General features: G+C 43.9%; 1 protein-coding gene across 2 annotated transcripts in view; it reads left to right on the forward strand.

Moving 5' to 3' along the window:
• LOC112258078 (myotonin-protein kinase-like) overlaps positions 1-11,830 on the forward strand; it is a 37,542-nt gene extending 25,712 nt beyond the window's left edge. For both annotated transcript variants that reach the window (XM_024432181.2, XM_024432182.2), the window contains exons 12-15: positions 16-113; positions 9,201-9,253; positions 9,976-10,050; positions 10,475-11,830. In XM_024432181.2, coding sequence (XP_024287949.1) covers positions 16-113; positions 9,201-9,253; positions 9,976-10,050; positions 10,475-10,576 — 328 coding nt within the window. In that variant the 3' untranslated portion in view covers positions 10,577-11,830. The remainder of the gene's footprint in view (positions 1-15; positions 114-9,200; positions 9,254-9,975; positions 10,051-10,474) is intronic.
• Positions 11,831-14,722: the final 2,892 nt, after the last annotated feature.

Genomic DNA, 14,722 nt, shown 5'->3' on the forward strand with positions numbered 1-14,722 from the left:
CACATATCTCCATAGACGGCTACATGAGGCAGAGAAGAGGAATGGAGATCTGGAGAAGGAGATGGAGAGTCTAAGGGTGGAGATCGGGGGCCTGAAGTCCTCCAAGGAGACAGGCAAGAGACCCAGCACTCATCCCTCCTCATTTCTTCTTTAAAAAAAAATACCTGAATCATTGCCTGTTCTATCATCCTTCCTTGGGTTTCTGTTCCATCCATTTGACAGATCATTTTGAACCTGTGGCCTCTCTCGTCAAGTTCAGTAAGATAAGGTCTGGCTTGTGTTTATTAAGGCACACAACTGAAAAAGTTTTAAATTGTTTTGCAACGGAAAACTAAAATGAACATTTATTTTTGGACACATCCAACTAGTCCCCCCCTTTTTCAGTAAGTTCTCTTACATTTGATGTGTACAGCATTAACTCCTTCTATAGACATCTATTGGATATATCATCTCTTCACAAGCAGCAGTGTCTAATATCAAGACAAATGTGAGATGGTAGGAATTCCAGACCATATGAGCCACATACTGTGAAAAAAGAGTGTTGCATAGCAGGAGCAGCATCTGCTTATGTTGGAACCTTTGGCCAGAACAAAACGATAAATATCCCCTCTAAAAATAGGTCTGGTATGCAGTCATTGGCCCTCCCTGACAATAAATCAATACAGCATTATGAGCTTTATAAAGAAGCAGTGTTAGGGGGTCTTCCTCCTCTCCGGGGAAGGTTTCTAATGGATGGATGGCTGGTGGGGCAGACCTTTGGTGGGGTAGGTGCTCAATGTGGAAAAAGTCCCCCCCCACACACACACACACACACACACACACACACACACACACAGAGGTGACATAATTCCATTCATAAAAAATAGTTTTCTTCTGCTCCTGTAGCCAAGTTCTCCAATATTTTTTAACCCATCACATATTGTAGGCTAAGCAAGCTAGAACCATCACAGTAGCTCTCGAAAACTCTAGGCGGTATTCTGCCTTCTCCCTACAGTTTTCAGCCATTAGCTTCGCCCAAGACTGCCTCATGTGAATTACAATCCCAACGCTGTCTAGAAACGTCAAATAATAATCACTTGCGATGTGGCTTTCGAAACATATGGCCCTTATCTTTCATCAGCATGAAATAATCCTTCAAATAAAAAAAGAGGTGTTCAAAGTGTAGTATCTGGGATCTACATCTGTTTATATTAGTTACTGTGCTGTTACTAAGCAGTAATGCATTACGGCAGTGTTATGTTACTACACCTAATAGGAAATGCACATGCGCACTGGGGTGCCGGGAACTGTAGAGCACGAGGTGTTTTGACTAAATGAAAACTAACTGTACTCCCGTCTCCTGCCTGGCCATTTCTCCACAACACAAATATTACAGTGGTGACGAGGTGATTGAACTTATTAAACGGTCATTGCTTGAAGGGAAGAATGTTGCGTGAGTAATGAAACTCAAAATAATTATGTAATTCGTCAGTTATTTTTTCTTTTCTTTCCCCAGTGGAAAAGGCTAAGCACTGCTAGTAGGTACAGTGGGGCAAAAAAAGTATTTAGTCAGCCACCAATTGGGCAAGTTCTCCGCTTAAAAAGATGAGAGGCCTGTAATTTTCATCATAGGTACACTTCAACTATGACAGACAAAATGAGAAGAAAAAAAATCCTGAAAATCACATTGTAGGATTTTTTATGAAATGATTTGCAAATTGTGGTGGAAAATAAGTATTTGGTCAATAACAAAAGTTTATCTCAATACTTTGTTATATACCCTTTGTTGGCAATGACAATGGTCAAACGTTTTCTGTAAGTCTTCACAAGGTTTTCACACACTGTTGCTGGTATTTTGGCCCATTCCTCCATGCAGATCTCCTCTAGAGCAGTGATAGAGCAGGGACTCAAATTTTAGTCCTGCAGTGCCAGGGGGACGTGTCCCCTGGGACCAAAGTGCCTTCAGTAACACACTACCAGTACAGTGCCAGACGTCCCCCTGCTTAAGCCAGTACATGTCCAAGCCCGTCTGAAGTTTGCTAGAGAGCATTTGGATGATCCAGAAGAAGATTGGGTGAATGTCATATGGTCAGATGAAACCAAAATATTACTTTTTGGTAAAAACTCAACTCGTCGTGTTTGGAGGACAACGAATGCTGAGTTGCATCCAAAGAACACCATACATACTGTGTAGCATGGGGGTGGAAACATCATGCTTTGGGTCTGTTTTTCTGCAAAGGGACCAGGACGACTGATCCATGTAAAGGAAAGAATGAATGGGGCCATGTATCGTGAGATGGGCATTGAAGATAAAACGTGGCTGGGTCTTTCAGTATGACAATGATCCCAAACACACCACCCGGGCAACGAAGGAGTGGCTTCGTAAGAAGCATTTCAAGGTCCTGGAGTGGCCTAGCCAGTCTCCAGATCTCAACCCCATAGAAAATCTTTGGAGGGAGTTGAAAGTCCATGTTGCCCAGCAACAGCCCCAAAACATCACTGCTCTAGAGGAGATCTGCAAGTGTGAAAACCCTTACAAAAATGTTTGACCTCTGTCATTGCGACTTCGTAAAAGGAGGAAACGGAACTGTCTTCTGGTCAGACTCCGGAGACGGGCACATCGTGCACCACTCCCTAGCATCCTTCTCGCCAATGTCTCTTGACAACAAGGTTGATGAAATCCGAGCAAGGGTAGCATTCCAGAGGGACATCAGAGACTGTAACGTTCTTTGCTTCACGGAAACATGGCTCACTGGAGAGATGCTATCGGAGTCGGTGCAGCCAACTGGTTTCTCCACGCATCGCGCAGACAGAAACAAACATCTTTCTGGTAAGAAGAGGGGCGGGGGCGTATGCTTCATGGTTAACGTGACGTGGTGTGATCATAACAACATACAGGTACTCAAGGCCTTCTGTTCACCTGATTTAGAATTCCTCACAATCAAATGTCGACCGCATTATCTACCAAGGCAATTATCTTCGATTATAATCACAGCCGTATATTCCCCCCCAAGCAGACACATCGATGGCTCTGAACGAACTTTATTTGACTCTTTGCAAACTGGAATCCATTTATCCGGAGGCTGCATTCATTGTAGCTGGGAATTTTAACAAGGCTAATCTGAAAACAAGACTCCCTAAATTTTATCAGCTTATCGATTGTGCAACCAGGGCTGGAAAAACCTTGGATCACTGCTATTCTAACTTCCGCGACGCATATAAGGCCCTGCCCCGCCCTCCTTTCGGAAAAGCTGACCACGACTCCATTTTGTTGATCCCTGCCTACAGACAGAAACTAAAACAAGAAGCTCCCGCGCTGAGGTCTGGTCAACGCTGGTCCGACCAATCTGATTCCACACTCCAAGACTGCTTCCATCACGTGGACTGGGATATGTTTCGTATTGCGTCAGACAACAACATTGACGAATACGCTGATTTGGTGTGCGAGTTCATTAGAACGTGCGTTGAAGATGTCGTTCCCATAGCAACGATTAAAACATTCCCAAACCAGAAACCATGGATTGATGGCAGCATTCGCGTGAAACTGAAAGCGCGAACCACTGCTTTTAATCAGGGCAAGGTGACCGGAAACATGACCAAATACAAACAGTGTAACCCCTCCGCAAGGCAATCAAACAAGCTAAGCGTCAGTATAGAGACAAAGTAGAATCTCAATTTAACGGCTCAGACACGAGGTATGTGGCAGGGTCTACAGTCAATCACGGATTACAAAAAGAAAACGAGCCCAGTCATGGACCAGGATGTCTTGCTCCCAGGCAGACTAAATAACTTTTTTGCCCGCTTTGAGGACAATACAGTGCCACTGACACGGCCCGCAACTAAAACATGCGGACTCACCTTCACTGCAGCCAACGTAAGGAAAACATTTAAACGTGTCAACCCTCGCAAGGCTGCAGGCCCAGACGGCATCCCCAGCCGCGCCCTCAGAGCATGCGCAGACCAGCTGGCTGGTGTGTTTACGGACATATTCAATCAATCCCTATCCCAGTCTGTTGTTCCCACATGCTTCAAGAGGGCCACCATTGTTCCTGTTCCCAAGAAAGCTAAGGTAACTGAGCTAAATGACTACTGCCCCATAGCACTCACTTCCGTCATCATGAAGTGCTTTGAGAGACTAGTCAAGGACCATATCACTTCCACCCTACCTGACACCCTAGACCCACTCCAATTTGCTTACCGCCCAAATAGGTCCACAGACGATGCAATCTCAACCACACTGCACACTGTCCTAACCCATCTGGACAAGAGGAATACCTATGTGAGAATGCTGTTCATCGACTACAGCTCGGCATTTAACACCATAGTACCCTCCAAGCTCGTCATCAAGCTCGAGACCCTGGGTCTCGACCCCGCCCTGTGCAACTGGGTACTGGACTTCCTGACGGGCCGCCCCCAGGTGGTGAGGGTAGGCAACAACATTTCCACCCCGCTGATCCTCAACACTGTGGCCCCACAAGGGTGCGTTCTGAGCCCTCTCCTGTACTCCCTGTTCACCCACGACTGCGTGGCCACGCACGCCTCCAACTCAATCATCAAGTTTGCGGACGACACAACAGTGGTAGGCTTGATTACCAACAACGACGAGACGGCCTACAGGGAGGAGGTGAGGGCCCTTGGAGTGTGGTGTCAGGAAAATAACCTCACACTCAACGTCAACAAAACAAAGGAGATGATTGTGGACTTCAGGAAACAGCAGAGGGAACACCCCCCTATCCACATTGATGGAACAGTAGTGGAGAGGGTAGAAAGTTTTAAGTTCCTCGGCGTACACATCACAGACCAACTGAATTGGTCCACCCACGCAGACAGCATCGTGAAGAAGGCGCAGCAGCGCCTCTTCAACCTCAGGAGGGTGAAGAAATTTGGCTTGTCACCAAAAGCACTCACAAATTTCTACAGATGCACAATCGAGAGCATCCTGTCGGGCTGTATCACCGCCTGGTACGGCAACTGCTCCGCCCACAACCGTAAGGCTCTCCAGAGGGTAGTGAGGTCTGCACAACGCATCACCGGGGGCAAACTACCTGCCCTCCAGGACACCTACACCACCCGATGTCACAGGAAGGCCATAAAGATCATCAAGGACAACAACCACCCGAGCCACTGCCTGTTCACTCCGCTATCATCCAGAAGGCGAGGTCAGTACAGGTGCATCAAAGCTGGGACCGAGAGACTGAAAAACAGCTTCTATCTCAAGGCCATCAGACTGTTAAACAGCCACCACTAACATTGAGTGGCTGCTGCCAACAGACTGACTCAACTCCAGCCACTTTAATAATGGGAATTGATGGGAATTGATGTAAAATATATCACTAGCCACTTTAAACAATGCTACCTAATATAATGTTTACATACCCTACATTATTAATCTCATATGTATATGTATATACTGTACTCTATCATCTACTGCATCTTTATGTAATACATGTATCACTAGCCACTTTAACTATGCCACTTTGTTTACATACTCATCTCATATGTATATACTGCACTCAATACCATCTACTGTATCTTGCCTATGCCGCTCTGTACCATCACTCACTCATATCTTTATGTACATATTCTTTATCCCCTTACACTTGTGTCTATAAGGTAGTAGTTTTGGAATTGTTAGCTAGATTACTTGTTGGTTATTACTGCATTGTCGGAACTAGAAGCACAAGCATTTCGCTACACTCGCATTAACATCTGCTAACTATGTGTATGTGACAAATAAAATTAGATTTGATTTGACATATGGAAGAAGGTACTCTGGTCAGATGAGACTAAAACGTAGCTTTTTGGCCAAACAGGAAAGCGTTATGTCTGGCGCAAACCCAACACCTCTCATCACCCCGAGAATACATCCCATCATGTTTTTTATCGGCAGGGACTGGGAAGCTGGTCAGAGTTGAAGGAATGATGGATGGTGCTAAATACAGGGAAGTTCTTGAGGGAAACCTGTTTCAGTCTTCCAGAGATTTGAGACTGGGATGGGGGTTCACCTTCCAGCAGGACAATAACCTTAAGCATACTCCTAAAGCAACACTCGAGTGGTTTACGGGGAAACATTCAAATGTCTTGGAAAGGCCTAGTCAAAGCCCAAACCTCAATCCAATTGAAAATCTGTGGAATGACTTAAAGATTGCTGTACACCAGCAGAACCCATCCAACTTGAAGGAGCTGGAGCAGTTTTGCCTTGAAGAATGGGCAAAAATCCCAGTGGCTAGATGTGCCAAGTATTGACTTTGGGGGGGTGAATAGTTATGCATGCTCGTTTTCAGTTTTTTTGTCATTTCTTGCTTGTTTCACAATAAAAAATATTTTGAATCGTCAAAGTGGTAGGCATGTTGTGTAAATCAAATGATACAAACCCCCTAAAAAAAATCTAATTTAATTCCAGGTTGTAAGGCTACAAAATAGGAAAAATGCTAAGGGGGGGTGAATACATTTCGCAAGCCACTGACTCCTTGCCGTTCCTCAAGTTATAACGTGTTTGTTGCTTACTGGACCCTGGCAATCTATGTGAAATGTTAAATAGTTAACTAGCTAACGAACTAACACATATCTTAGAACTAATGGTTTCCCTCTACAGTATGTTGTTAATTTTCTGAATGGGAGAATTAGGTGAAAATGAGACGTTGCTTGATAAACAAGTGGATTCAGGGATCAAGTGTAGTTGGAGCTGGACCTGGATGCCACTAGAGTTGAAAGGAACACAACACACTTTCCTTCATTCTCACTTGTTCAATACAGTGGATAAAAAGGGGTAAGCCAGGTTCTACTCTCTGCCTGAAAGAGATCGATTTTGCCAACAAAGGGTATCATGCTCCGCTGGCACATTGTAGAACAGATGTCCACAGGCAGAAAGTGTACAATGTAATAATGTGCAGTGTAGCCTAAAGCTATTGCTTTTGTTGTGTTGAACTTGACAGAAACACTTGTGTGTGAGTGAGGGGGGATTATTACATTTTTTACTCAGTTAACGTTTTTTTTGCAGCCGTGGCCTTGTGCACATGTAGCCTTGTGCATCGATGTCTACTATAGCGGCCCCTATAATAGAGAAAAAATAGAATGCCTGTTTGTTTCATTCTATTTCTACTTTAAGATGTTTTTTCCCCAAGTGCAATATTTAGAGCGTTCTATTATAAAGGCTGTCATGGCTAACTGCAATATTAGTGTATTGTTTTTTCTCAAGACTTGAGTCTCATTTGCAGTAAAGTCTCAGCAACAAATAACATTGGTTTGCTTTCTTTAAAAATGTTTAGCTGTGAGTTAGGTTCACATTAACCACCTTTTATTTTACACACAGAGACTGATCATGTAGATCATAATCTTTGTTGTTTAATTAGTTAAAACCTGCATTTCCCCTTAGCAGGGATTTTTTTAAATGATTCAGTGCAAAAAAACGTGTCACCTTTTTGGGCCCTCACCAGTTTGCTTCCCTGGAGATTGCGTCAGCTGTGGATGTGCTGGGACGGTATGCAAATTGGAGTGGGTCCAGGGTGTCTGGGAGGATGGTGTTGGTGTGAGCCATGACCAGCCTTTCAAAGCAATTCATGGCTATAGATGTGAGTGCTACGGGAACACTGGTGTTATTGTTCGGAGAATACAAGCTAACTAGTTATTTTGCACTCCATACACATCAACAATGTAATACAGTATCTGCATGAATTTTATAATACTAATAATAAGGAACATACAGTAGGATTACATGATACTTTTGGTAATGTAGTGTATGTGGACACCCGCTCGTCGAACATCTCATTCCAAAATCATGGGCATAAATATGGAATTGGTCCCCCTTTTGCTGCTATAACAGCCTCCACTCTTCTGGAAAGGATTTCCACTAGATGTTGGAACGTTGCTGCGAGGACACAACAGCATTAGTGAGGTCTGGCACTGATATTGGGTGGTGAGGCCTGGCTTGCAGTCAGCATTCCAATTCATCCCAAAGGTGTTCTTCCACAACGATCTCCACAAACCATTTCTGTATGGACCTTGCTTTGTGCACGGGGCCTTGTCATGCTGAAACCTTCAAAGGGCCTTCCCCAATCTGTTGCCACAAAGTTGTAAGCACAGAATTGTCTAGAATGTCATTGTATGCTGCAGATTTATGATTTCCCTTCACTGGAACTAAGGGGCCTTGCCCGAATCATGAAAAACAGCCCCAGACCATTATTCCTCCTCCACCAAACTTTACAGTTGGCACTATGCATTGGGGCAGGTAGCATTCTCCTGGCATCCGCCAAACCCAGATTAGTCCGTCGGACTGCCAGATGGTGAAGCATGATTCATCACTCCAGAGAACGCATTTCCACTGCTCCAGAATCTAATGGCGGCAAGCTTTACACCACTCCAGCCTACGCTGGGCATTACGCATTGTGATCTTAGGCTTGTGTGCCGCTCGGCCATTGAAACCCATTTCATGAAGCTCCTGACGAAAAGTTATTGTGCTTTCAGAGACAGTTTGGAACTGGGTAGTGAGTGCTGCAACCGAGATTAGACAATTTTTATGCGCAACGCGCTTCAGCGCCCGGCTGTCCCGTTCTGTGAGCTTGTGTGACCTACCACTTTGCGGCTGAGCCGTTGTTGCTCCTAGACGTTTCCACATCACAACAACAGCACTTACAGCCCGATCAATCGATATTTATAAGGAGCCATACGTCGGTGTTCGTAGGGTGAAACTAAACCAGCATTTCCGCACTAGGAATTAAGTCAAAAGTGTGACGGCAACTTCCTCTGCAGGGGCCCTTTTAAGGTTTTCAAGAAATATGTACTGTACCTTTTTAAGGTTTTCAAGAAATACTGGCAATCCCTCTCACCTTTTCCAATCCCTTCATTTTCATCACTGTCTCTCTCTCTCTCGCTCACTTTCACACACCGATTCACTCACGCAATCACTCCTGTTGAAATTGTTATTTTTCACATGGATGGCAAAGTCGGATGGCTCATCAGCCGCGCTCCCACCCAAAACAGTCGCCTGCAGCAGTGGCGCTACATAGTCCTTTGCCATGTCCAGTAGGCAAACGTTGTGGAACGTTGTGGAACGTTGCAAATAGAAATGTCATGAATAGAGCTGACACGATAGAGCTAATCCCCGATTCTGGGTGACAGACAACCATATCTGTTCTATAATGTTCCTGTAACGTTTCATCATCCTGAACAGGCCCCTGCTGTCTTGCGCTGTTCTAATATACCTCTCTCTTCTCCAATCACAGAACTGCGTGTCTGCCCGTCGTCTCTTTCTCTGCCTGCCCACTGTCTGGACAATGTAAGCCTTACTCACGCTCTCTCTCACTCTTTCTCTCTCTCTCTCTCTCTCTCTCTCTCTCTCCCCCTCTGAGATTATCAAAGGCTTTCTGAGGGCATACAAAACACATGTTTGGCTGTCTGCTCTGTCAGTTTGGAAACGTCTTGTTTTATCAAGTAATATTAGCCTTGTTTTCCGGTATATACAGAGTGTGTGTACATTTTCATGAGGATATAAAGTAAAGAGAAGAAAACAAGCTCTTTCCTCCCTCACAATCGACACCAACCCCTATTTATGCTCCTGCAATGTATCCCACTTTATTTGGATGGTCCTCTATAGATGGTTGATACAATTTGCTGGTCTGTACCCTTTGATGGTGTTAGGGGTAGGTTGAGATTGGATAAATGTGGCCTGTAAACCATCTGTAGGGTACTATCCAAATAAAATGTTACAAATGCAGTCTTTTTTGCGTGTGTCACAGCACAGCATGCCACACTCGCATGGGTCAACATTGCCTGGGGAAAAATATTTTGCTGCATTCAATTGAATTTACCAATGCCACGTGTCTTCATCATCCCCAGGGAAATAATTAATATATTTTGTCTGCTTTCCTTTCACGGACTTTGTCCCAGACGAGTGCGGCATGCTGTGCTGTGCTGTGCTGTGACTCGCACACAAAAAAAGGCTGCATCTATACCACGGCCTACAATCCTGTTCAGTGGCTGACTGTGAGTGTGTTTCAGGGAAAAAGATCACCCCCTGCCTGTCACTACCCGCTGGTGATCCCTCTCCACCGCCACCTGCTGCTCTTCCACAGGGTAGGAAATGGCAACATCTACATGGGGACTAGAAACAATGCTTTCATCCTAAATTATACCCTATTCCCTATTTAGTGTGCTACTTTTGACCAGGACCCATAGGGGTCTGGTCAAATGTAGTGCACTATATAGGAAATAGGGTGCCATTTGGGACACAAGTGGTGTAAATCCTTAGTGATATATGCTTGATGAAAAAATGACTTGTTTCCTCTTCATGTTCTCTATCCCTCCCTTACTAACTGCATCTTTCCTTCTCTGCGCTCACTTGCACTCTCTCCCCATCCTTACCACAATGTCTCCACCTTTCTCTCTCCCTCTCTTCTCCCTTTCCCTCATGTTTCTCCCCTTGTATGCCCCCCTCTCCCTCTCTCCCTCTCCTTTCCCTCTCTCGCCTCCTCTCTCTTCATCTCATCCTCTCTCTCAGGTGCGCTGGCCACAGGAGAGGACTGAGTCCTACCTGTTAGTGTGTGCGGAGGGGGGAGAGCCCCAAGCCTGGGACAGACACTGCTGTGCTGAAATCTCCTGAACCCCCCCACCCCCACCCTCACTATAGTGGGGAATGACAGACTTCTCTATTCCACCGAGGAGTCCTATTACAGTATCTTGGAATGAGAGAGTTTTGAGTATGGTGGGTGGGTGGGTGCTAAAGACAATGCTACTCATGGCACTGAGCAGAGTACTGGGGCATAAATAAACTGAGAGCAATGGGGACAGCAGAACTGGAAACCTGCAGGAAGTTGGACAGACATGGGAAAGCTAATGACTGTCACTAGAAGGAATGAGGAGATGTAAATAATCAAATGAAGGACATCTCCTAAACTACCAATGGGACAGAGGTAAAAGTGAACACTGAAAACAAAGAAGACACCATAGAAAAAAGACATTGCTGGTTTGAGTGACAGCCAGGGGGGCCAATCAGCATCCTCCATAAGCCAACTCTCTCCAGCCCACCTGGACATTGATGCATTTTGCCCAATATTAGTGGCATGACTTATTAACAGCACCATCTAATGGTTATTTACTGTTTGAGTTCTCCATTGTACTTTGTATCTATGCTTCTAAGAGTGGATTGTGTTGAGTTGTCTGAGAGATATTTGTTGCACTAGACTAGAGGCTCTGATTTAAAGGCATTTTAGATAAGCCTGTTTGGAGTACATAAATCACAGCTACAGTACAATATTGAGTGAGCGCTGACTGAAGGTTAAGGATAGAGTAACCTTGTCCCCAGGCTATTGGGAACAGCGCATATAAGCCTGGGATATCAACGAGACTTAACCATCACGAGACTTCCGGGAATGCTTGCGAAATAGACCAAACAGACCAGGCCGGGGGTTGGTGTTTGAGAAGAAAATGATTGTTCATTTTCTCAATCTAAAGGCACAACCTAGATTCGAGTCAATGTCTTAAGTAGTTGAACATGTTACTGATCCAACCTTGTGAAATTGACAACTTATATTGAAGGGGTGGCTTTGATTTGACAGCCTGCACATGCAGTTCGGCCCGAGACGACCGTTAGACCTGGGCTGCGGTCGAAACACTTAAAAGACATACCCTCGTCCACTTGCCCTCGTCTTAAGCCCTTGGGGAAATCCCCATCGCCATCTTGGAGGGTGGTCCAAATGTTTAGCCAAGCAAGGGAAATTTGCAACATAAGCCCGTCAGCTCTCGTTTTAAGTCGGCTTTGCGAGTGTACAATTATGCTCACTCCAGGGCCTGAAACTCCCCATAATTCAATTTGCGACGATTATACATCCGCTAAGAAAAGTCAGCGAAAACTTAAAAACAACATCAATGGAGAAGTCAACATAAAAGTGTAAGTAAAAACGAATGCAAATAAGTTAGAAATTGTGCTACTAATGCACATGATGGCACAAACACGTCTCATAAAAAGTAAATATGTTTTTGTTTGGTTATCTTTTGGAAATTGTAGAAATAAAACATTCTCCTTCAGAAGTTCCAGCTAGACAGGCTAACGTTAGTTAGGTCATTCATTTGCTAGCTATTATACAGTAGGCGTATATTAATAATGAATATTTAATATACACTACCGTTAAAGTTTACCGTCACTTGGAAATGTCCTTGTTTTTGAAAGAAAATCCAAAAAAATTTGTCCATTAAAACATCAAATTGATCAGTAATACAGTGTAGACATTGTTAATGTTGTAAATTACTATTGTTGCTGGAAACGACAGATTTTTTTATGGAATATCTGCATAGGCATACAGAGGCCCATTATCAGCAACCATCACGCCTGTGTTCCAATGGCACGTTGTGTTAGCTAATCCCAGTTTATCATTTTAAAAGTCTAATTGATCATTAGAAAACCCTTTTGCAATTATGTTAGCACAGCTGAAAACTGTTCTGATTAAAGAAGCAATACAACGGGCCTTCTTTAGACTAGTTGAGTATCTGGAGCATCAGAATTTGTGGGTTCGATTACAGCCTCAAAATGGCCAGAAACAAAGACCTCTCTTCTGAAACTCATCAGTCTATTCTTGTTCTGAGAAATTAAGGCTATTCCATGCAAGAAATTGCCAAGAAACTGAAGATCTCATACTGTGTACTACTCCCTTCACAGAACAGCGCAAACTGTCTCTAACCAGAATAGAAAGAGGAGTGGGAGGCCCCGGTGCACAACTGAGCAAGAGGACAAGTACATTTGAGTGTCTAGTTTGAAAAACAGACACCTCACAAGTGCTCAACCGGTAGCTTCATTAAATAGTACCTGCTAAACACCAGTCTCAACGTCAACAGTGAAGAGGAGACTCTGGGATGCTGGACTTCTAGGCAGAGTTCCTCTGTCCAGTGTCTGTGATCTTTTGCCCATCTTAATATTTTCTTTTTATTGGCCAGTCTGAGATATGGCTTTTTCTTTGCAACTCTGCCTTTTGGGTGGAAGTGTCTGGGAACGAGATTAAGGATGGAGAGATCTGAGGCATGTGTGTCTGTTAACGCTTTCTGGCGTTGTAAAGTTAGGATTTAGGTCTGGTCCAGGGTGTTACATGCAGCTTGCTGACAGTGAGCCTTCCTACAAACAGGAAGGCTAAGTGCCATAATCACCTTGACCAGAGATAGGTTACACTATAGATGATGTGTACTAAGGATATATGTTGGAGAGCTATGGGACATAAGTCCAGTATAGCCAAGTAAAAAACACAAGGCTATTGGTTTGAATCCCAAACTATGTGTCCTGTGCTAGCTATTATGCTGTCAACATGCTTTTGTATATACTCCTTGCTGTTTGGTAAGCCATTTTAAATCATATAGGCCTAAAATGTTCCTTTGGACATTGAGGCATGTAAGAGAATTATACTGGATTTTGAGAGAAACCGTATAGAGTACCACAGTATGAGTCATAATACCCACAAAACCTAGCCGTCAAATAGGGAAATGGTTCCAATCGTTTTTTCCACCATTCATTTTTCCCGTAGGGGATTTTAGAAACACTTATAAGGGCTGTGTTTTGTGCAGGCTTACCCTGGCGTGATGTTTGGATAGATGTGTAAATCTCTCTAGGACAAAGTGACTTAAATCAATATATTTACCTGTTTGACCTCTAGGGTTATGGGTATTATGACACCTTCATCGTGGGGCTGTATACTACAATATATGCACTGTGTACTGTAGGTTGCAAGGCCTTTTGTATTTGAGCAATACTTGAGATGTGCATGAGGAAGAGCACGATTGTCACTCACTGGGTACGATAAAATGTCATACATTTGTGACTTCGTTTTGTTTAAAAGAGGTGGCATTATACACGGAGTATACAAAAGATTAAGAACACCTGCACTTTCCATGACATAGACTGACCAGGTGAATCCAGGTGAAGGCTATGATCCCTTATTGATGTAACTTGTTAAATCCACTTCAATCTGTGTAGATGAAGGGGAGGAGACATGTTAAAGAAGGATTTTTAAACCTTGAGACAATTGACACATAGATTGTGTATGTGTGCCACTCGGAGGGTGAATGGGCAAGACAAAAGATTTAAGTGCTTTTGAACGGGGTATGGTAGTAGGTGCCAAGCGTACCGATTTATGTTAAGAACTGAAACGCTGCTGGGTTTTTCATGCTCAACAGTTTGCTGTGTGTTTCAAGAATGGTCCGCCACCCAAAGGACATCCAGCAAACTTGGCACAACTGTGGGAAGTATTGGACTCAACATGGGCCAGCATCCCTGTGGAACGCTTTCGACACTTTGAAGAGTCCATGCCGCAACGGATTGCGGCTCTTCTGAGGGCAAAAGGGAGGGGGCGGGGTGCAACTCAGTATTAGGAAGGTGTTCCTAATGTTTGGTATACTCAGTTTATATATATATTGTATTACTGAGATGCCTTAACGTTTAATTGCACATATTTAATAATCTTTTGGAAACCATAGGAATTATACTAATAAAATCTTTATTATGGATCTATCTCGCTTGGCTCATGAATGAAGTGCGACATAGCCTATAGTGCCCCTATGTGGTCGAAAAATTATGAAACGCATTGTCAAACATGCATATTTTTAAGGGAATAATTACTTTTTGCTGTGACAACTACAATACATGGCCTAAAGTATGTGCAAAAGCACCCCTTCAAATTAGTGGATTCGGCTATTTCCGCCACACCCGTTACTGACATGTATAAAACCAAGCACACAGGCATGCAATCTCCATAGACAAACATTGGCA

Source organism: Oncorhynchus tshawytscha, linkage group LG09 (assembly GCF_018296145.1).
Source record: "Oncorhynchus tshawytscha isolate Ot180627B linkage group LG09, Otsh_v2.0, whole genome shotgun sequence".
NCBI classification, from domain to species: domain Eukaryota; kingdom Metazoa; phylum Chordata; class Actinopteri; order Salmoniformes; family Salmonidae; genus Oncorhynchus; species Oncorhynchus tshawytscha.